The sequence below is a fragment of the Anoplophora glabripennis genome, unplaced genomic scaffold (genome assembly GCF_000390285.2).
Source record: "Anoplophora glabripennis isolate ALB-LARVAE unplaced genomic scaffold, Agla_2.0 scaffold469, whole genome shotgun sequence".
Taxonomy (NCBI): domain Eukaryota; kingdom Metazoa; phylum Arthropoda; class Insecta; order Coleoptera; family Cerambycidae; genus Anoplophora; species Anoplophora glabripennis.
The window spans coordinates 146,162-171,054 of record NW_019416551.1 but is presented as its reverse complement, the minus strand read 5'-3'; the positions used below and the strand labels follow the sequence as shown (position 1 = coordinate 171,054).

The window sequence follows — 24,893 nt, the reverse complement described above, 5'->3', positions numbered from 1 at the left end:
ATAAGTACCAAGTAAAACTAATATTACATTTATTTATTATATTAGTAAAATATACAAAAATATCACACAACATAATGTAGCATCAAAATTTCTTATGTTTGTGCGTTTAGTTCCTTCCTTCGTTTTTCTTCCAACTTTTCTTCTAGGTTGCTACTTACGCTTGCCACCACTAACTTCAAATTCTCTATGTTTCTGTAATTTTCTTCACTCTGGCTATCTAATTCAACGCCATGGATACGGATAACGATATCTGCTAACCTATCTATTTGTTCCTGGGTGATGGATAGTCCAGGTACGATGGACTTTCTTTGGGTAGCTGATGCTTCCAGTTGTGTCTCGAGTTCAGCGTTGAGGCAATAAACTCCTGAAAAGACCAAAATTCAAATTTTGTTAAGAATAGGTCATCATTAAAAGGTTGATTATAATTATTACACTAAAGTCCGGTACTTTGAGTCTCGGTTAAGGCCTGATTAACTAATCAGGAGATTAGACTGATTCTAAAATAAGTCAGTATGAGAGTGTATATCAGTGAGAATACATACATACATAATCAAATTCCCTTTTACCCTTAGGTGTCGGGATTACAAATAGTTTCCTAACTACCTACGAGTGTATACAAATTTTCTCCACTGCTTTTTGTCTCTTGCTATTAGTCTTGCTTCTCGCCATGACTTGCCTCTATTTTCTAATGCTTTTTCTATTGTCCTGTCCCACGTTTCCCTTGGTATTCCTCGCCTTCTTTTAGCTTGTATTTTAGCTTTCCGTATCCTTTTCACTTGTCTGCTATTATTCATTCGTTGTAAGTGCCCCCACCAGCTCAGCTGTCGTTGTTCTATGAATTCTAATACCGATTGTACTCCTAAATCATTTCTTATTTGCTCACTTCTCATTCTATCCATTTTCGTTACCCCTCTCACTCTTCTCAGAACTTAATTTCTGTTACTTGAATTTTACTCCTGTGTTGTCTCGTTAATATCTTCCCAGACTCATATGTTAAAATTTGTTTATAAACTGCTTGATATACATTCATTTTAGTTTTTGTAGATATTTCCCTCTTGTTTTTTTACAATACATGACTGGTTACAAATCGAATGAATCATGATTATTATGGTAAAAATCGAAAAAATCACAAAAATGGGGTTAAAAAACAATACTTTTTAGGGAATTTTTTTGGTGTATTTAAATTGGGTGTAGGACCTTTACACTTGGCTCGAGAAAACTTCATGTTATGTAGTATCATCACACCAAATTTCATCAAAATCGGTTCGATATATTTTGCATAATAATTTTGCAATCCAGATTAAAAAAAATGCAAATCTTCAAAATTTTGCACAGCAAAAACCAAGGCCCTTAGATACTTGAAAATTTAATCACATATAGAAGGGCTCTCAGACTATCAAACTTTTTTTGAAAAATTCGAATTCGTCAATTAGGAGAGCTCTGGCGCTTGTTTAAACATTGGTCGAATTTTTATACTTATAAACAATTAGAACTTTGTGAATATTCAATCAAATCAAATTTTTTAAAGCAGGTTTTAAAAGTTCTTGGAAAGACGCTTCTTTAAAAAAAAACAGATCGATTGATCAATTAGTTACGTAGTTATAGCCGATTCAATTTCGAGCAGGCCGAAGCGGCCGCGCTCTCTGCTTCCCCCACCACCACCACCCGTACGATTTTATTGAATTTCTCGCTTGCATAAATAACTTTAAACACGTTTTAAAGTAGGTTGCCAATGAAGAAAAGTATTGTAATCTTAGACCTGGTAAGTACTCGGAATACCAAAGGTATTTTTCGAAAAATTAGCCCGGATGTCCCAGTACATTTAGTGTAAATAACGGTTATAACTTGATCAATCGATCTTTTTTTTTTTTAAAGAAGCGTCTTTCCAAGAACTTTTAAAACCTGCTTTAAAAAATTTGATTTGATTGAATATTCACAAAGTTCTAATTGTTTATAAGTACAAAAATTCGACCAATGTTTAAACAAGCGCCAGAGCTCTCCTAATTGACGGATTCGAATTTTTCAAAAAAAGTTTGAAAGCCTGAGAGCCCTTCTATATGTGATTAAATTTTCAAGTATCTAAGGGCCTTGGTTTTTGCTGTGTAAAATTTTGAAAATTTGCAATTTTTTTTTTAATCTGGATTGCAAAATTATTATGCAAAATCTATTGAACCGATTTTGATGAAATTTGGTGTGATGATTCTACATAACATGAAGTTTTCTTGAGCCAAGTATAAAGGTCCTACACCAAAAAAATTCCCTAAAAAGTATTGTTTTTAACCCCATTTTTGTGATTTTTTCGATTTTTACCATAATAATCATGATTCATTCGATTTGTAACCAGTCATGTATTGTAAAAAAATTAAAACATTTTTTTCCTCTTCCATTTTCGCCTAAAATCAACTCTTAAAAAGATACATAATTAAATAGGAAGAAAAATATGTCATTTTTCCAATTTCTTTAACATATTGTACCGCCAAAAGTTAAGCCCACGTTTTTTTTATGCGCACAGAAAAATTTTCATTTCTAGTGATATTTGAAAGCCAAAAAGCCAAAAATCTCCGTGGATATACGATTCACCCAAATATGGCATTTTGAAACAGATACCATCTGGACTATTGCTGTATCCTACAAATAGATTTTTTGTCTTTCATTACATTTCTTAATGATGTGGTCCATAAACACCGTAAATAAGATAGGGCTCATTCCTCTACCTTGTCTTAATCCTTCCTTTGTTTTAAATATTGCCGATTTCATCAACTGTGAGAATACAAAATATTTAAATAAAATTTGGTGTTAAATGTGTTGAGGTAAGCTCCATTTTCAATCGAAAGTATTATCTTTCGGATTTGACAGAAACACCTAATGACGTCATCAATTATATTTTTTCCAGAAACATACCCAATTTTTTTCCCTGTTAAAAAGCTCTCTTTTTTCTAATAAACTTTTATTAAAATACATAAAAGTCATTAAGAATAAATAAAAGTATTAAACTCGATAATTCTTTAACACAAATGGTGATGATAACAATAACTAAACTTAAAAAATGAGGCAAACGCTTTCATACTACATACATATTACAATCTATTCTCTATATTATGATCTCTCATTTCAAGACATATCCAATCTTCGCCTGACTTCTTTGTGGGCTGCGTTTATTAACATTTTACCGTAATTATACAAGCGTTTGTGATTTTTTACTTTCAAATGATTACCTAATATCTCGCGAAGGTGTTTTGTAAACCTTATTTTTTAAAACCCCCCCATAAAAAAAATCGGGGGGTGACTTTCCGGATCACAGAATAGATCCATTAAGCTCAATCCATTTTTCTAGGAAAGTGTTATCTAAATATTGCTGCACAATTCTGGTCTTGTGGGTTGTGGGGTGGAGCCCCGTCGTGCTGAAACCATAGGTTTCTTCTTACCTGCAAAGACACATTCTCCAGAGGTGCAGGAAGTTCTTCTTATAGAAAATTTAGGTAACTCATGCTGTTCAATGTATGTTCATAAAAATAAGGTCCAATTCAATGCCTACCGATGATGCCGCACCATACATTTACTTCAAAATGGTCTTGGTTTTGGACTGGATTTACAATGTGGGGATTTTCAATGAACCAGTAAGTGTTCGTTGCGCCTCTTTGGCAAACCATTACTGACAAACCGACTTTCGTCCGTCCAAAGAACGTACCGAAAAAGGTTCTGCTCAACATTTTCTACATTTACTGCAATTTGAGCTATAAAAGCTGATTTATCCAAATTTAATTTCCGGCGAGCTTGCCGTATAGAATTTCTTGGATTTTATTCAAAATACTGTAACAGTCTAGCTGTATTAACATTGTTTCTTACCCTTCCGTCAATTATTTGATTTTTCCGAACAGAAAATGCGTCTTCATTTCGTCGCACGGTCGCCTCCAATCTTGTAACGGTTCTATGATCAGGAATAAGGCGCTCTGTATACATTTCTCGATATAACTCGACAGCTCTTCTTGAATTTTTTTGTGACTCGCCGTAAATTAGCAACATATCAACTTTTTCTGAATGAGAAACATTTTGTAAGCACAAAAGTTATACGTCTGACGTTCGTAATGAGTAATGACAAGTAGTATTTTGTGACGTCTATTCACTTTAAACAAGGAACATTCAATTATTTTCCAGCGACTACCTGGTTCTTCCACCGCTAATGTGATTTTTAGGTGGTATTTATTTTGAGACTCTTTTGGGCGTTATTGCTTGTAACTTTTAAACGGGAAGTAATACAGAAAAATTTCTCTAATAAATGTTTTATTAGGGAAAAAAAATTGGGTATGTTTCTGGAAAAAATATAATTGATGCCGTCATTAGTCGTTTCTGTCAAATCCCAAAGATAATACTTCCTATTGAAAATGGAGCTTAACTCATCCCAATTAAGGAGGTTCGATACCAAAAGAAAAATGGTAAGAATGTTTTCAAAGCAATTGAAATCTGTTAATAAATATGCAAACTGACTTGTGTAAAAATATCAGATCGATTGACAACGTAGTTTTTTTGAAAAATGATTTTAAAAATTATGCTCTTTTACACAGGCTCTTATGGGAGTTGGGAAAAAACATTAATCAAATGTGAATATTGCTCTTAAAAATGGTTAGGATCGGAAAAATAAAATTGTAATTAAAGAATTAAATATTACTAAACATTTTAAAACAATAAAAATATGCACCTACAATGTAATTATTGAGATAATGGAATGAATAGATACCGTTTTGACAAATTTGAACAAACATCTGATCCAATGAAAGGAAATATGGCAACACTGTACGCTGTATTTAATGCTTCGACTGATGCGTTATATGTATTTGAATAGCTCGATTATAGATTATAAAATTATTCCAGTCGAAAATATATGTAGTAATAATTAATATTAAATAAATTTTTCGTGATCTAAAGCAATATACTAGCAATTTGAAACAAAAATTGAAAGGATCTCTTTGCAAAACGAACAGTATAGATGTTATGTCATAATCTTCAATTTGACAAGTCGACGTCTCACTGTCATACACTGAACTTCTTGATAGTTATCATATGGATTCTCGGTTTGCACATTTTATTTTATTCTCATCAATCCACATTCTCTTTTACACTCATTTTATATTACTTTTCAGTCATTACTTTTCCTTTATACCTTGGTTGTTCATTCATGTTTATGGAATTCGCGCAAAGTTGACAGTAATGACAGTTGACCCAACTTTTACCACCACGCCATGGCAATGTTGCCAGATTTCATCCATAATTTTACAAGCTCATAATGAATAAATAGACGCTTTTATTCAAATAAAAAGTGAACTGACGTGTATTAAACACGAAAAAAATATGCAAGCTAATATGTGTTGTATAAATTTCATTTTTAATAGCATACTTAGTTCGCTGAAATTAATTTATGTAAAGTTGGTACTGCAACAAGACTCCCATGTATAAACATAGGCATACTCTCCGCACCACCCGCCCCGGAAGAGGTGTATCGAACGTCCTTAATTAACACCAGACTCAAAGTACCGGGCCTAAGTCAAACTGGCAGAACGCTATTAATGAAGTTGAGTTTACAATACTTACAATTCAGATAAAGGTTTTTACCGTTGCTTTTCGCTACTAGATTTTACAAATGAAAAATATTGATTAAAGAAAAAATATTTTTCCAAAAAAGTTTGATACATATCACTTTTTTATTAAAATTATAATTATGTTTAATGTCCTGGTTATTTATTTATGAAAACCCCATAAATTATACATTGTTTTGGACCTAAAATTTTGAAAAGCTAGTGAAATGTGACCAAAAAAGAAATAGCATAAAATCGGGTTTCCTTGAATATTTTCGGAACTACATATTCGGAATTTACTATATTTAAAAACGAATCTGTGATCACCATAAAATTCTGCACATTTTTGCCCATTTAACCATTTCTGTAACTTAAAATAAGCATCTACAAACATTTTTGATTAAACTTGATTAAAGTTCGAAAATAAATTAAAATAGCAAAAATAATTCTTGAGCAATTAAAATTTAATGAAATGTGGATGAAAGAGTTAAAGAAAAAACACTTAAATATATTACTTATTGATCGTATATAAAGTTTAAATTTTTTGTAAAATTTTACAAAAACAGAACATTTACAAAGAGTTAATGCTATAATGCTTCATAATATTCTTAAATTATAAACTTCAAGATAATGTTTATGGTCATCAAATATTGACAATGTTTTATGGTTAACCAGTGCAACAATAAAAATTATAATGAAAGTCCTACCTGAGTTTAGCATCAGGAGAAGCAAAGCAACAATTTTGTGTACGAACATGTTTGCGAAAACGTGGCTATTTCTAAACTCTAAACGGTGTCTACATTTAAAAATACTGTGTGTCACGCAGCTTATTGTGAATTTTAATTTTCTAATCCCTGCAATAATTAGATATCGAAATAATATTTATTGGATATAGTCTGTTTCCTATGTTAATTGTGGGAATTAAGATAAACGTTTTATTTAATAAAACAGTAAAGTAATTTAAAAAGAAACAGATGATCTTTACTCTCGTGTTTGGATTTCAATGTTTTTATTTATAGCGCTTATTAAGTAGGTATTCTATAAAAGATATAATAATGAACAAATATTATAAAGTAGTATTACGATATCGATACAAAATACGATTTTTTTCTGAACAGTATTAAAGTCCGAAGAGTTTTACAGATTGCCGAAGTTTATTTATTGTTGTTGACAAAAAAACATTTTTTTTATTTTTAAATCAGATTAAGTTTGTAGAGTAAAGTGTTATAGTTTATATTTTTTGTAATCGCTTTGACAAATCTCTTCTATATTGAATATGCAATTATCTCAATACTACCTTTCGTAAATATGAAGAATGCCGATTCTATCCCGATTTTAACCTAGTTGACTGATTTCCTATATATTTTTGAATCTGGTCACGAATCTGATGTCCAAACTTGACGGACGGCCTTTTTAGGGCAAAGAAGGGCAAAAATACAATTATTATACATATTGAACAAAGTGTAAGGTGTGTTTTCCTATGTATATTTGGGTGCTCAACTTAAATCCGATGTCAAAAAAGGCACTCTGCTCTTCCAAGAGCAACAAGAGCAACAACTCAATTCTATTGAAAAATCTCAAACGTGTAGTGTTTTTTAAGAATAGGCTCTAAACTTAGAAGAAATACATAGAATATGATAGATACAAACCTACAAATTATAATAGCAATATTGCCATAAAACTGAGCTATGTTCTCATCAAAATAAACAATAAAAATTTTACTGAAACTATTCTTTGTTTTTTCATGGTCGATGTAAAATCCAATTTAAAATCATTTCTGAACAACAATACAACTGTTAAAAAAACACAACGATATAATTAAGCGTTTTACACAAATCCCAGATATGCCTGAATTATTTTTTTTGAAAATTAAAATAAAACTAAATAATATGTTTAATTTTAGGTTCTATATTACATAAAAAATCTTTAAAAAAATTCTTGCACATTGGTTTTCTTAAAAAGTATAGGCATACAAACCACTAAAAAATATATTTTTTATTTTTTAACAAACATTTTAAAATAGCATATAACAAACTGTAAAGTAAAAAAATATATACATTTGGGAGGGTGTGTATTCTAATTATTATGGTATATTACATCATATCTCATGCATTTTCGCTCGACTTTTTTATGACAAACTCTACAACGCGTTTGTTTTGGTTGCAAGACATATATAGTGGTCTTTGTTATTCAATCGTGACTCTAAATGTTCCACCGAACTAGGCCTTCCTGGCTTTCTTCCACTGTTTAGGTATTTTTCCATTGTCCATCGAAAGTTTTAATAATTGTCATTTTTTCCCTGTAATCGCCGTACGGTACAAACTTAAATTTTGTCCAATCGTAGTCGCGCCATCTTCATCTTCATCAATATCTGTACCTCTGATCACAACTTCTGCTGCCAAGAGCTGAGAACCGAGCAAGTTATTTATGTTCAAGTACTCCTCATCTCCAGAATCTTCGTCTGTCAAATCTTCACCTGAGTTTATAGGAGGCAACAAAATAATATTTATTTCCGAAAGTAAAAAGTAGTCATCTTCTTCCAAACTTCGCAAAAGATCATTTAACGTGAGACCTCTGAAATAGAAATACATTATACCCCTAATGCCTATTGTCCTTTTAAAGGGACAGTAAACATATTGGGCTAAATGCATAGGTGCTTAACATCTTAATCTCAACTTTTCAAATAAAATGAAAAGTCTGATCCTTTTACCTAACAAAAACACCTAATAACAATTAACTTTAGGAGGTAACCCTTAGCCCACTAGCTTCAAATCAATAGGCTGCTATATTTTTTAAAAATCACAAACTTACACAAGCAGTTATCTTACTTACGTAACACAGTTAAGACTAAACTGGCTCTTAAAACACGTGCCTTGGGATATTCTGAAATCAGACCAGCAATCCTATATCTGATCGGGAAGGTTTAAGAGTTTAAGAGTTTAAGAGGGTATTTAAAAAGGTGCCTATAAATGTCGACATTCAATTTTTTCGATTTCTCCTACTGAAGACTTGAACTTAGGAAAGTTCCAGAACATGTGGCTGTAACATGATGGTGGTCCAGCATACTATTCGGTGGTAGCACGTGAAATACTTAATTGTGATTTCAATGGTCCCTTGATTTGTAGAACTAGTCCGGTAAATCGGCCTGCTAGATCACCAGATCGTACTTCGCCAAATTTCTTTTTGTGAGGCTATCTCAAAGACAAAGTTTACAAATTAGAACCAACAACACGGGAGAATATGATTGAGTGAATTAGAAATGCTTGTGCCGAAATTCAATCATACGCACTTCTCAGTTGTATACAATCAAAAATCACCCTGAATCATGTCATATGTTTAACAATTTGGACAATATTTTGGCTTATTTAATAACCTTATACAAAGAACCTAGTTAGCCATGGAAACATTGCGTGCGTGTATTCTTCCTTGATAAATTTACTAAACAAATTTTTTATTTCTTTATTAATGAAAAAAATCTTATAAAATGTGTACTATATTGCCTTCATCCTGGTGTATACAAAGAGCATACATTCAAAAAAAAATTATAATGCTGCATATTATCCACCTCATTGATAGACAATTTTCGTTGAATATATTCACCCTTAGAACATACAAATTTTCATTAGTTTTCTTTATCTGTCCCACTTACCCAAAAGGATGTACGATGTCTAAAACAGGGCAAGTTGTTATAAAACAACTTGTATAGCACCTATTGTATTTGTTTTCTCAATTAAAAACAAAATTAAATATGGTCAATTTAATAACGGTATGTACTGGTTCCATAATAGTCTTATTGTGGAGGGTCAGTAAATAAACCAAAATATTTTGCAAATTGTCAAACCAAATTTACATGTATATATACAGTTATAATAAAAAAAGAGGAGATTACAAAGAACCACAAATACGCAGGGTGATGTATTTCATTTCATTCAAAAATAGGTTTAGTTTTTATCTCTGACATGCAACATTAAATTTTTTTATAAATTTCCTTGAGATCGCAAAAAAATTTCCCAAAACTTCAGTCTTTACGATTTTTTCTAGATAGACGAGAGGAAAAAATAATATGGGTCAGTGAATATCTCACATTAATAAGTATGTAGCTGAAATTATTTAAAAAATTGATTAAAATATTTTTATCCATCTATGGTCCTTTGATGGTAGTAATCTGTGTTCTGTGAAATTATTAACTATGAAATTCGACTTTAATGCATTAAGAAGGAATATCGGGGTCCCAGTGAAGTGAGGAGCGCAGGGGGGGTCCTATGCTTTTCTTATGGGACTAAAGCCCGCTGCCAATTTGAAAAAATTAAATTCTATTGAAATTATTTGCGATAAACATTATCCATATAGCACCATATGCACATAGAATACATATTGACTAATTAACAACATAAAAATATCATATTTAAGTAGTTTTAAATTATATTTAATGAACGCATAAAGACTATGTAGATGTGGCAACAGCGCTAATAATTGACTTACAGTTGTACACACTGCGAACCTACAGACTTCGGACATCGGAGATATTGCGCGTCAAATTCGGGTAAAGATGCGTACGCGTTCAAAAATGTATTGTGTGTAAACTATCTAGGTACAATATAATTATTATATTATAGCAAATATATCGTATTATCCTCGCGAAGATTTGTATCCTTTATTTAAAATCCGTAAATCTTGTGAACTGGTAAAACAACGAGAATTATGTTAATTTAGTTCTAAAGAAATGAAATGACACTCGCGCCCATCTCTCGTCCAAGTCAAAGAAAATGTTGGATGCAATTTTGAAGGTTCTATGATAGAAATTACATTATTCGTGTTTTTAATCTCTATTTTAGTAATGTTACAAAAGTTTTGCAACTATAACTAATTTTTTAGATATAAAGTTTGCTGAGAAATATTTATGTTCCTTTGTTATTCCGTACAAATTCTTTTATCTCAAGTATTACTAATTATATTAATCAAGTAAAAAAACTTTATGTAACCCTAAATATTGCTGGTTAATGATTACGATGTTTTTATAAACCATTAAATATATTAAAAGGATTTATCAAATGTATTTTTTATTCCAATAAATATATCACAGTTTCCTAGTCTTTTTTAATTAATCTAGTTTTTTAAAAACATTACAAAAAATCATCTGTGGTGGATAATTTATTGTTGATAACAATGTACATGGGATTTAGGAAAAATGTATATGTTTGAATCAATTTCCTTTTTATCAAGTCTTTCAAATGTGTTCCCTCCTTGCTGTAAGCTGATTGCGACGTTGCCATATTAATCCTCAAGTCAGACAGAAATGCAATTATTGGTTTCTGTTTAAAATTAATACAGCTGTGTTCAAAACTTACATTAGTTTTACATCAAAAATAAGGTAATACTGTGTACTATCTAAGGAAAAGTTTTATTCCACAATTTCTACATTTTTTTCTCAGTTATCGGCAAAAAAGAGCCGCGTCCATCTTCGCCATATTAAACCTATGTTAAAATGAACAACTTTCTACAACAATATCTCAAAATCTAGATTCAAAACAACATTTCAAAAAAATATGACGCACAGAGGGAGCTATATAAATTTCAAGTATAATATGAGAACTGCTCTTATTTCATTAAAATGTAGAAATATGTGTTTTACAAGAACAATTTTTCTTTCATAACTAATCAACGCTTGTATCATTCCACAAGGCTACCATCAATAAAAAGCCTACAGGTTGATGCAGGACTACAAAATGTCCTGAAATCATTTATCAACAAAGCGTCAAAAAAGATTTTCTAAAATCAAATTTTTATTATCTTTTTTACAAAATAAAATGTACGTAAAATTTTTGATAATGCTAGAAATGATTATATTTACGTTTATTTACATTATATTGCATAATATAATGTAATAATATTTAATTTTAGAAAAAAGTACTAATATTAAAATTACTGAAAATTCACTGTTTTCGAGAAAATTGCAATTGGCAGCTTCTATCTCTATATACCGCTTTTTTATTAAGAACATTCTGTCAAATTACTTCATCGCTCTGGATCATTCAAGAAAAAAATATATAACTTTTAGTAATTTTAACTAGTTTTTTTTGTGTAAAATGTAAATTTACATTGCAATATATATCAAAAAATTGACTTAAAAATCACTAAATAAAATCGCAGCTAGAGATCTCTGCAAAATAGTCGAAAACTACCGTCAACTGACATTTTAAGCATCCTAAAAAACTTACTTATACTGATTTTCAATGCTACACATTGATGTTGGCAAAGATAGTTACAACCAGATTTTACTTAGCAAAATATGTAAAAAAGTTCATATGAACATGGGTCCACAAGTGCTTCGTTTCCGAGTTACAGGGTGTTATTTTTTTAAATTGAGTTTTTTAAAAAAACGCTTTAGCTGATTTTAATGAAATGTTTACGGCTTATTAAAACAGTTATCATACATCAACTGGATCAATTAGGTCCCGTGCTCATATGAACTTTTTTACATATTTTGCTGAGCGGAATCCCCCTTAGGCTTTTGTCATTTCAACTCTGAAACACCCGGTACAATTTTGGGAAAATATAGAACTAATTTGAATTAACATAATACCTATAAACTAACGTCAAATTGTAGGAACTAATAAAAAAGTGTGTAAAATTAAAAAATTGTTCATTGCTGATTTTCATAACTGCCTGACTTAGGGTCACATTTACCAAAATCGTACGAAATGTAAGTAATAATGTATCATAATTTGGAAGATCAGTGGATCTCAAGCCGCCCCTAACAGAAAGAGATTCGGTGGTGTTTCACAAATTGATTCCTTTGAAATTGAACTCTCTATAGGATTTTCTTATCCGGAAACTTTTATTAGAAATAATGATTGCGTTGACAACAGATTATGGGATGCGGAACAACATTACATTACTTCCGTATAAAGCGGAGATCTCTAATTATAGCAGAAGAAGAAAATCTATATACCGGGTGACTCAAGCCAAACGTAGCTCTGTGGTTAGTGATGGGAACATATGGAATATAATTAAAATAGATTCAAATGGACTAATACCACTTTTTGTTAAGCTGGAAGTAGTTACAATTTTGTAATTTAAATTGCATACTCCATATTTTTTGTTTTCTTTTATTGGTATCTATTTAAACAAGTTGTCTGAAATTTTTGGTAAAATTAATAGATTGGTGATTATTTAGGCTTAATATAGCTACAAAATGTAAAGAAAGTTTCTTTTAAACTTAGCAATTTTAAACTTCAGTGTGCCACTGAAATCATAAAGTAATTTTGAACTACGAGACATTTTATTATTTTTCCGTTGTATCATACTTATTTATTCATTTTTTTTGTTACAGTCTGTGACCAAAGATTTTTTTGGAAGAATAATTACGAAGACGGCTCCCTCAACCGGTGAGTACTTATTAAATTACATTATCTTTTTTAGTTTTTAACATTATAAAATAGAAATTTTCATTGGAACACAACTATCGTACACGGATTTCTAAATTGCTATTTTTTTAAATAATTTAAAAAATAAAAATTATCCACCGTACCTCATATCTACGCCACTGGTTTGAGTTGAAACTTAATATGTTCACGATGAATGTTGAATAAATATGGAATATAATCATATATTCTGTACACACAATTATTTTCAATATCCTTTTCCGAGTTATTTTTTTATTTTAACATTATACGTATAATATTATTTTTTATAAATAAATCTCATACAATTTCTAATACTATACAGGGTGTTTCTAAAATAGGGTTTCAAACTTCTGCTACGTTTATAACTCATTAAAATAAGCCAAAAAGTTCCTATTAGCATGTGCCCTAAAACGCACCCTTAGGAAGTTATATGCCCTTAAAAGGGCTCAAACAAAACTGGTTTTTTTTTCTGTTATTGACAAAACGGTCGCAAATAAATAGAAAAAAATTTATGGGTCTTACATAACTTTTTACGTTAAATAACATGGGCTACTCCGTTTTTCGACATGCAAATCATATGCGTCCCATTTAGGTTGGTGAAGGGGGTTTTCGGCCCGTAATTTTTTTATTTCAATGTTTTTACAATTTTCTCTGCAGATTTATAAAATCTTAACAATTTTACGTAAAAAATATTATCTTTCTCCAAATCGATATTTCCAATGGTTTTCGAGTAAATTGAGTTTGAAAATTACTCTGCTCTTTAATATTAATATTATATTAGCTATTGTCTGCAGTAGTAATTAGTTCTTTAATTAGTAAGTGTAACTCTAAATTTAAATAGTCTTAGTTTATGTCCTAAATTATTTATTAAATGATCGGATCCTTCATAACTGCAATTTATTTGAAAAAAAAAGCCCTTTTAAGGGCATATAACTTCCTAAGGGTGCATTTTAGGGCACATGTTAATAGGAACTTTTTGGCTTATTTTAATGAGTTATAATGCAGCAGGAGTTTGGAACCCTATTTTAGAAACACCCTGTATAACCAACATTTCCAAAAAAATTTTCAAAAGGGAATAATTGCGAAAGAATTTGAAAATGTCTGCTCTAACAATTTTTCAGATAAGTTTTTTTTAAATGAAATAATAATAATGTGGGTACACATGTTTACAAGTGACCCATTTTTAAGTATTACGTCAAGAGCGCCAGCCTGACGCCGCCCGGACCGGTCTACACCTTAGATAAATGATACTGTAGATAGGAAACTTGAACAGATTTCGTGGTCAGCAACAGCGCTAACTGTTGACACTTTCTCCAACTTCTATTGCTTTCCTTTTCTAGGAATTATCGGTAATACAGTGAGTTAAATTACCTGTAGCCGGTAAAAGATGCAAGCGCCATCTAGTTGTACGCTCTACAACTATATACCTACCTACTCAATATTTGTTTTAGGTATTCTGCCGCCGCTAAATTTAAAATTACATAACAAATCTCACCCTACACAGATCACTCAGAAATTGATTTTGTAAAATAATTTTCACGTAGATAATTTTTTTTGTCACCATGAGAAAATAAGTACATTTGATAAAAAGCATTAAAATCACTCAAGCATTAAAGACACTTTTAAATGCTCTAATAGTCTTCCTACTTAAAATAAGAAATAATTTTGATACTGTAACTTTTTAAAATGTTTGTTGAAAAAATTTCAAATTTCAGTACATATTTTGAAAAAAAAAGAGTGAAAATGATTATAGAGTTTCAGTGCTTTCTATATTGTATTAGCTTTCACGGTGAATAAAAAAATATTACAAGTAAATAATTTTACTAAACCAATCTTTGATTAATTCTTGTAATAGAGATTTATTATGCAACTTTAAATTTTTCGTTGTGTTGATATCCATAAAAAAAACTACCTACCTCTGATCACATTTTTTATTAAAAAAAAAAAAAAAAAAAAAACATTTTATTATTAATAAAAAAATGTGATTATATGATGATGAGACATTATTATGTTATATAAATAAATGTGAATGAAATATCTAATAAAACACACTAAAAACACAAATAAAACACACACCAACACTCGCCAAACCTAACCAACAATAAACATTAACAACATGAATGACATGAAATGATTCATAATTGCAATTGTCAAAATTGGTATTCTACAAAATCTTTGTGGAGACATCTCTTTCTCCAACTTGTATATCAAGTCACGTGATTCCCAGTTTCCCCATATTTTCAAGAATAAGTTCTCGGGCCCTGGTCTACACAGAGTGCCAGTTCGGATAAAGCAAAGTGAAATTCCTCGAGTATCTGGTGTCAAGTGAGAGCATACGACCGCTGCCCGAAAAGGTCGAGACAATAAGAGACTACCCGCTACCTATGACAATAAAGCAATTACGACAATTCCTTAGCGACCTTAACTTTTACCGACTTTGTATCCAACACAGCAGGTACTCAGGCGCCACTGAATGACATACCTAAAGGAGATGTTAAAAAGAAAGCACCCATGAATTGGACACAAAACGCGAAAAGTACTTTCAAGGCGGCTAAAGAGAGCTTAGCACAGGCAGCGCTACTCGGGTAGCGCGTAGGGTATTTAAAAAACTTAACCTAGCTCAATGCAGGTACGCTGCTTACGACTGCGAATTTCTTGCGATTTGCGAAGTAGTCAAATACTTCCGGCATATGGTCGATGCAAGAACATTCGCGATTTACACCGACCATAAGCCTCTTACGTTTGCCTTCGCGAAAAAGTCGAGTCAGTGGTGTACACCGCGGCAATTCCACTATCTGGACTTTATTAGCCAGTTTACGACAGACATTCGTCACATGTCTGGTCGCGAGAACGTTGTAGCAGATGCCTTGTCCAGACTTGAGGGTTGCTTTCGGTGTGCAGCAAAATAAAACCCTCTCTCAACTGTAAATAAAAGTATTTTTTATTGAAAACTAAGTGTTCAAAAACAGATATATTGTCGGAGCGAGCGTTCGCTCGAGAGTCGTCTTGGTGTGGAGTCCCTAGCAGGTTTAAGTATCTGGTCCTTGGCGCCAATCTGCCATGGTCCTCTTCCGGCAACCATATCCCGCGTTGCACATTGTTTCTTGTCGCTTGCAACGGGTAGACCGGTCCGGGCGGCGTCAGGCTGGCGTTCTTGACGTAATACTTAAAATGGGTCACTTGCAAACATGTGTACCCACACATCCCCCTGCTAGGATAGATGCAATCACGGAAACTGCAGCCGGTCAGGAAACGATTCCTTCTACCGGACCTCGTGATAATTCTCTTGGGTGTGGTTGGTACGGATAATGGGACAGAAGTTGATGGGAGGCTATTGTCCTGTATACGCAAGTTTGACTCTGTCTATGGACACTTTAACTTCGCGACCACGCACTAGCACCGTCGTCGCGCTTGTTCACTGTAAACGGTCCCTCATATGGAGTCTGTAGTTAAGTTTTAACGCCGTCAGCACACACAAAACATGTCGCTGTTGCCAAGTCTTTAAAAACGGATGGCGTCTTCTTGCATGGCGTTTAGCTGCGGCTGGACGCAATCTCTCCATATAACGTCTGAGGTCCTTAACAAAATCCGCTCCGGTGCTGAGTTCTTCGTCTGTCCTGCGGGAATGAAGAAATTCTCCGGGTAGGCATAGATATTGTCCATACACCATCTTGGCCGCGGTAGCTTGAATATCTTCTTTCCACGGTGCACGTATTCCCAATAACACACTGGGAAGAACGCTAGTCCATCGATCGTTTTGGTGGTATTTTATCGCTGCTTTTAATTGGCGGTGAAAACGCTCTACCATGCTGGTGGGTGATATGCAGTGGTTCGGAGATGAGTCGTACCCAGTAAACTATTCAGGTGCGATTCGAACTGTTGACCCTAATCCGTCGTTATTCACAGGGGTGATCCAAATCTGCTTATTCAATTAGCATATAAAACGCAAGCTACAGTTTCTGTCTCCTGGTTCTCTAATGGGATTTCTTCTGGTGAAACGTTCTATGCAGGTTAAGCAGTAGCGGTAGCCTTCTAATGGATATGTTCGAACCTCGTTGATGGCGGTTGGAATGAACCTGTCGTAGAAGTCACGTGTCGCGGACTTTTGCGCGCTGACATTCGACGCAGCAACGTGCCCATCGCTGCTATCACGTTTTATTGTCGGTCAGACGAAACGTTGCGTAAGGAACTTGACCGTGGCGTTAGTACTGGGATGCGAAAGACAATGCGCCGAGTCGAACACCACCCTACGAAATGGCTTGGTGATATACATCCGGGCCACGTCCGTAGATAAGTCACAAAATACAGTCGCGTTCGTGTCAGGTATTTTGGTCCGCTTTAGCGTGACGTCGTATTTTCCATCGACGTACTCCTTAATTTCGTCGCAATTTTGTTGCAATGCTGCGAGTGCCTCATAGTCTAAAGTCGCACGTACAATCGGCACCACCCAAATGTGAACGGCAATATAGTACCGTGTAATTTAAACTTCAAATCATAGTCGTAAAATTCAGTAGTTGTCAAATATACATATATGTCACTTAGAGCAAACATAATTAAATGTAAAGAATATGCCGGAGCATTTAACTGAAGCGCATAGAGCAAGGGCTATAGCTAAATTAGAAGATAATCGGTCTTTGAGTGAAGTGGCTGCTAATTTAAATGTCAGTAAGAGTTGTATATTTTATATTAAACAACGCTGGCAAGAACAATAATTACAAAGACAAGGTGTCGGGAAGGTTTCCAATGACGGGGAAAACAATGCCTTGGTCGAATTTATCAATAAGAATCCCTGTCTGTGTTACGCCACTAAAAAAAGTCTGATTTACTACGATAAAATCCAGATGAAATTTCCATAACAACCAAAATGCGTTCACATTTGGGTGGCGCCAACTGTACTTGAGGGTTGCTTTCTGTGTGCAGCAAAATAAAACTCTCTCTCAATGGTAAAAATAGAAGTATTTTTATTGAAAGCTAACTAGAGAAAAAGATGTTGTAGCGAGTGTTCGCTGGAGAATCTTCTTGGTGTGGAATCGTTCGTAGGTATAAGTATCTGGTCCTTTGCGCCAATCTGCCGTGCACCTTTTCCTGGTACCCTGGTGCATCCGGGCGGCGTCAGGCTGGCGATCTTGACGTAATACTTACAATAGGTAACTTGCAGACATGTGTACCCACAATAACTTAAAAGTAGCACATTTTCATTACAGGTATTATTTTTCCTAGAAATAATATTAGGGAATAAATCTAATTTCCAAAATAATTGGCGTCCAAATTCTCAGTGACAATACCTTGCAGTACTAATTGGTTGACAAGTATACCATTTAGTGATTTTTTTGCTTTTAATCAATCATACTCTAATTTAATCAATATTTTCGTTAAGCAAGGCTTTAAAGTTTTCTTTAAAAAACCGTTTTTGTTTATATCTTCAAATGACGCACAGTGGGCAAAAAGATTTATTTTTGTTACAAAAATTAACCGGATGCTTTAAATTTAGTGCAGGATATTACCTAATAAGTCTGCGCGGTTTAGATATGGCGATGAGATAATTCAAGGCAGAGATTCAGAGGTAATTGAGAAGTACTTCTACGCCACTGGAATTTTCACAAAAATAGTTTTATAAAAATAATTTTATTTTATGTTCAAATAATTTCAATATTAAAGCTCAAAAAAAGGTGACGATAGCCTTATATCCGCACCTGAATTATCTCATTTTATCAATAGAGATCGGAAATGTTAGGGTGGCAATGTGGTACAGGGTTAGCTGTAGGGGTTTTCTTTTATATATTTTTATTCAAACAAAAATTGACACAACCGTTGCCTTCTTATATTCCATTTAAAAAAATAAAACTGGTCAGCCTTCCGAAAACTAGTCATAAATTAAATTATTTTTAAAATGTGCATTTCTTGCCACAACGTTGACTCATCCTGTACATATCTGCCTCTGATCTGAAGATTCGCATCGATCAATTTATTCGATACATATCGAACGCCACCGTAATGCCTGCTAGCTAAGGGATGCCTTTGGCATTTCATTCACACGGCTTGACCACAGATTTACTTTATTTCTGCTACTACAATGCTTACTAGCATGATATAGATTACTACTGTTTGTTTATTTGATTGTCGCCATAAAGTTTCCGATGTCTATTTCAACTGCCATATTCAACTTACTTATCAGGTAATACCTAGCTTGTATTAAATTTCAGTTGATTTGGTTAACCCTCTTAGAATATATAAACGAAAACAAGTTTTCTTTGCGAAAAATTTAACAGTCTTATATCTTTGGAACAAAGTGTTTCCAATATGAATTTTTACATTTTTATTAACACTTCAATTTTTTTTTGTTTTAATATCTCAAAAACCAATCACAAAACACCATACGTATAAACTAATTATATTACACCTATTATTTGAATTAATGATGTCATATTATTCTTCTTTTAATAATACATTGTAGATTTAAGAACAATAATTTTAATTTTAAGTCACGCAGTTCGACGTTCATTAATTTATCGGGTTTTTAATTACATCCATCCTAATAGACCCGTCCTGAATTAATTCAAATATTGCCTGTAATAATATCGGGCGCTTCCCAGTGCAAACACTAAATGGGGCAATAAGGCATTAAGTAGAATTGCAATTTCTCTTGGCAAACAATAAGTTGATGGCGGCTCGGCGAAAGGAATGGCTCAGATTCTATCTGAAGGCAATTGCCAATGAGTTACCGCTCCAACAAATCCGGTAATTAAACCAAATTCGAACCAGTGGTGGTGCGAAGATTTCATGGTACCAGTCCTCTATATATAAATATAGAAAAATACAAAATTGTGAAGGAAAGTTTCAAATATTTCATTTATATACAGGGTAGCCCATCGAAAACGTACCGCAAGGCATTACAGGGTAGTAATGAACTTTTCGGCAAAATCCAAAAACAGGTAAAGTTTGCTTCTGAGGGGGACAACTTTTGGCGCAAAAAGCATAGCAAAATCTTCAACCCCCTAAGTGGGGGTGCCATCCCCCAAATTTTTTTAAATGGGAATGGGGGTCAAGTGGGGGGTCATTAGAAAGGGCTTTTAATTCTCTATACATCGATTCTTACTTTTTGAAAATCGATCCATTATTTTAGAAAATATGCAGCTTTGAAAATACGAACAATATTTTTGACGAGAAATGCGAAAATCGATTTAATTTTACTTCAAAACTTACGGTATTAGCTTGGTAAATTCCTTCAAAAGAATTCGCTGTTTTTTTTTCTGATTTGCGAATTCTTTAGCCTGATTTTGGTGAGCAAAAAATTGTCCGCTTTTTGTTTCGTATTTAGATAGGCCACAAGAAGTTGCTAGATAACTGTCTTGTGACTTGTAGTTGAAGAGTACCAATACTGCCGAGTCTTTTAAATTGATTAATTATGGTGTACTCAATTCCAGAAAGAGTAGAAATTATTGAGCTTTTTTTCAAAAACAATGAATGCGGAAATCGGGTCGCCGAACTGTTCAACCAACGGCATCCTGAGAAACATGCGTCTGGAAAAATTGTTCGCGAATTGGTGGCCAAATTTCGCGAAACTGGCTCCGTTCATAACAAAAAGAGGCAGGTTGAAAATCCGGTACTAAATGAACCTACGGAAATAGCGGTATTGGGGCAAGTGGCAATGGATAGTACGCTGAGTACAATGCAATTGGCTACTGCGACAGGAGTGAGTCGTACAAGTGTCCAACGAATATTAAAAAAATACAAATTCCATCCTTATAAGATTCGGCTAGTGCAAGAGCTAAATGAAGACGATTTTGATCGTCGTTTGCAATTTTGCGAAATAATGACTGAACGAGCGATAAACGATAATTTCCTCTTTAATGTGTGTTTTTCGGACGAGTGTACGTTCTTCTTGAATGGTTTAGTGAATCGCCATAATTGTCGTTACTGGGCTGATACCAATCCAAGGATTTTCCATGAGACACACTCCCAACACCCCCAGAAGTTGAATGTATGGGCAGGTATTTTTGGAAATTCCATTGTAGGTCCTTTTTTCCTTCCTGGAAATTTGACAGGCGATATGTACTTGGATTTACTACAAAATGTCATCGACCCAGCTCTAACAAATATCATAGAGGACGACCCTGCTTACAATGAACACGAACTGATTTTCCAGCAAGACGGAGCTCCTCCACATTACTCGCTCAATGTGCGCAATTACCTAAATGAGACGTTTCCAGGACGCTGGATAGGACGAAGAGGTGCAATTGAGTGGCCCCCTCGGTCACCCGACTTAAATCCTTTAGATTTCTTTCTCTGGGGGCACATTAAAAGCAAAGTTTACAGCACTCCACCTGATACCTTGGAAGATCTGCGAGGACGAATCATTAATGTATGTCGCGAAGTAACACCGCAAGTGCTCCAGAATGTTCGACAACGGTTTGAAGACAACCTGTATCATTGTATGCAAGTTGGCGGACAACATTTTCAGCATTTACTTGACTAATACCGTAAGTTTTGAAGTAAAATTAAATCGATTTTCGCATTTCTCGTCAAAAATATTGTTCGTATTTTCAAAGCTGCATATTTTCTAAAATAATGAATCGATTTTCAAAAAGTAAGAATCGATGTATAGAGAATTAAAAGCCCTTTCTAATGACCCCCCACTTGACCCCCATTCCCATTTGAAAAAATTTAGGGGATAGCACCCCCACTTAGGGGGTTGAAGATTTTGGTATGCTTTTTGAGCCAAAAGTTGTCCCCCTCAGAAACAAATTTGACCTGTTTTTGGATTTTGCCGAAAAGTTCTTTACTACCCTGTAATGCCTTGCGGTACGTTTTCGATGCGCTACCCTGTATAAATACCTAAATAGTGCACAGGCAGAAGTCCCAGAAGAAATAAATAAGTTTATCTTTGAATCTAATTTTCACTTTTAGAATTTATTTTAAATTATAATTTTTTTATTTATATCTGCTTTTTATATTTTATATTTAAAATTTTATTGGTAAAAAAACAGTTTGGAAAAATTTTGAATATTCAGATCAAAAACCTCTTCTCCCTAACCTCTAACTAAACTTATACTAACTTTACGAACATTACTAAGAAGTAGTGAGTGAGAATAAAGTGAGTTAAAATAAGAATTTTAACTCACTTTTATTGGTCTCTGATTCGTATCCTCTTGCTCCTTGAGCCATTGAGTATATTACTTCATCCTGGTCCTTGTTTGAGCCACTGGGTATTTTGAATCCACTTCCATTTTTTTGTGCCGATGTGTATTTTTAATCCACTTATCTTGCAATGTTTGGTAAACTACCATCAAATATTCGTGATAAAGTGATAAAGATTTGCTACTTCTTGCTAAGGTACAATTCGAAGCTCCGGTCGGATCTTTGACAGCTAACTTTCGTGGATATTTATCTTAATCAAACTGACTTGCGATTAAAATATATCTATTTAATAAAATTTAATAAAATAGTGCAGAATTCAGAATTAAAAAATTTAGTAATTTTCATGTGAAATTCTTAGTATATTCTAATGTTGTAAACATGTTTTATTAAAATTGTGTTTGCATTACATTACTAGATAGGAACCAATCAGTTTGTCAGTTTTTCCAATTCTGAGGACGCCACTGACTGCAGCTAGACGTTAATTACAACAGACTTAGTCAATCTCATTGTCATACTCAGGATTCTGTTGATTCTGCTCTTCAAACCGATTTAACAATGTTAATTAAAATTAATATTCTCACTAGACGTTTTGAAATAACAATTTTGCAATTAAGCCCGTCATTCCATCAGCGATTCTCTTACGTTATTACAAAATGTTAAAATATATCTCTTAGTTTAAAATAAAAAAGAATATAAAGACATTATAATTAATATATTAGTATTTTTATGTATTTTAAATTTATTTGCCCAAAAATATCTTGCTATCAATTTATTTTCTTACATCAAATAAAATTTATTAATACCTCTGTATATGTATACATATGGGTTCTTCACGGTAAGTGACCTATTAAACGTTTCAGAGGAACCAAAGACAAAATGATTCTGAAATTTTGTTTATGGGAGTTATCATATATGTTCTCTTCGATAAAAATAATGCCATCAACGTTATAATATCATCACTTCCGGTGCTACCAGAAGAAGCTTCGTTATTTTAAATGGAATACCCTATATGTTATCGCATTATCGACAAGATAAATTAAAAATAAGTCAAAATGTTAAAACTACCCTGTACCTAAATCTAACCGTTTTCGAGATAATCGACATTTTATAAAAACTTTTACAGATGCAAACGTTTCGAAAATTGCTTATATCTTTCTTCGTTCTGGGAGCTTTCACTTGCTTTTCGAAATGCACAAGGAATATAAGATGCACTACCTTCCGCTATCATAATTACCTGAATTTTACTAAATGTCACATCTTTTACGTAACATTTTGAAAACTTAAAACCGATAAAATTTTAAATACAAATAGAATTTTGTATTTTTTGCATCATATAGAAAATAAAATTATTCTAATGAAGATATTTTGAATTTATTTTATGTCTATGGAACATTCACCGCGAATTAAAATTATTAGGTGTATTTCTATGGTTTCGTATTTTGCAACTAAAACAGACAATTAATGAAATGATTTCGGTTGGTTTTCTTAGAATTTTTCTCTAATTTTCAATGTTGTCATAAAAGTTTTTAAATTACCAAAGCTAAATAATTTCAAATAACTAATAAATGCATTATTATAATTTTATGATATTGAAATGAAGTTGAGAGGATACTATAATTTAAAATTTTGGTTACTTTACATTTCATTGTTTTATTAATGAAAGGATACTTATTTGTTCTTTATTGTACTTACAGTTACCTACTAATAATAGTATCCCACTGGAATGAAATCTTTTTTTTTTTGTAAATATACTCCCTCATTATTTAAAAGATGCAACAACATGAAACAACGCATTTCATATATGTAGTTAATAATTATGAAAAAATAAATAAATACAAAATATTCTTCTCTTTTGGTAAAATTGTTTCTGCACAAATTCGACCATACTCTAGTTGATTTCTGCTTCATTGGTGGTAAATTTGGATATGTCTCATTAAAAACTGTACATGTTCTGTTTATAATCCCATTGCAACGTCCGTGAATGAATAATAAATTTAAAATATCAGCTTTTGAATATGTATTGTTTTCCATTTCTTATAAACACTAAATTAAACTGTTACTGCAAGAGACTAACAACAAATTGACAGTTTTCTGAAACAATTAATAGGCCACTTACCGTGAAAAACTGTATACATTATATGTATACATATTTATATTATTATTATTTCTTTTTTTTTTCAGGGAAAAGCAGCAGTACTCCCAGCAACGATATTTGGTATAAGTACAAAGAAGGTTATAGTAATGCTGTTAGAAAGAAAATACTGATATCTAGTCTAAAATGAAGGTTTGAAGGAATGAAGGTAACATTAATTGTACTATGTAGTTCTGAATGTTGTTTTAAAGTGTATACAATAAATTATTTTCCAGAATAGTACGTATTTCTTTAATCTTAATATATTTTTTTTATGTAAATCTTAAAACACAATCCGTCAAGAAGAGTTTTAAAATCTATTTTCTCGAAAACGGTGCACCCTACCGAAAAGACAAAAGAAGGTCCTTTTTAATATTATTTGATAAAATGCTACAATATTTACAAAAACTTCAGTGGCGTAGAAGTACTGCTCAACCGTCCCGAATTATATCATTTATCGACTCCAGTCCAAATTATACACTCTTAGGTAATATTTTGTACTAAGTTTGAAGTAATTTGATTAACACGTTCGGAAGATTTTAACACTCGGTGAGACTTTTCTTATTTTTTGGAATATTCTTTAAAATTCTTTAGAATTTTTTAACGTTCTGTATGTTAATACAAGGCTTTTTTGAACTGACGATTGAT

The 24,893-nt window shown here is 32.7% G+C and overlaps 2 protein-coding genes across 2 annotated transcripts in view; one reads left to right on the top strand and one right to left on the bottom strand.

Moving 5' to 3' along the window:
* The window catches only part of LOC108910047 (chromosome transmission fidelity protein 18 homolog), a 272,160-nt gene extending 247,677 nt beyond the window's left edge, over window positions 1–24,483 (top strand). Inside the window, exons 8-9 of the mRNA XM_018714543.2 lie at window positions 12,904–12,958; window positions 24,296–24,483. Of these exons, the coding sequence (XP_018570059.1) occupies window positions 12,904–12,958; window positions 24,296–24,396 (156 nt within the window). The 3' untranslated portion in view covers window positions 24,397–24,483. The remainder of the gene's footprint in view (window positions 1–12,903; window positions 12,959–24,295) is intronic.
* On the bottom strand, window positions 13–6,367 carry LOC108910058. Its single transcript, XM_018714556.1, has 2 exons — window positions 6,278–6,367; window positions 13–364 (listed from the first exon to the last, which is right to left on the bottom strand). The coding sequence occupies exons 1-2, from the start codon at window positions 6,324–6,326 to the stop codon at window positions 93–95; spliced, it is 321 nt and encodes a 106-aa protein (XP_018570072.1). The 5' UTR covers window positions 6,327–6,367; the 3' UTR covers window positions 13–92.
* Window positions 24,484–24,893: the final 410 nt, after the last annotated feature.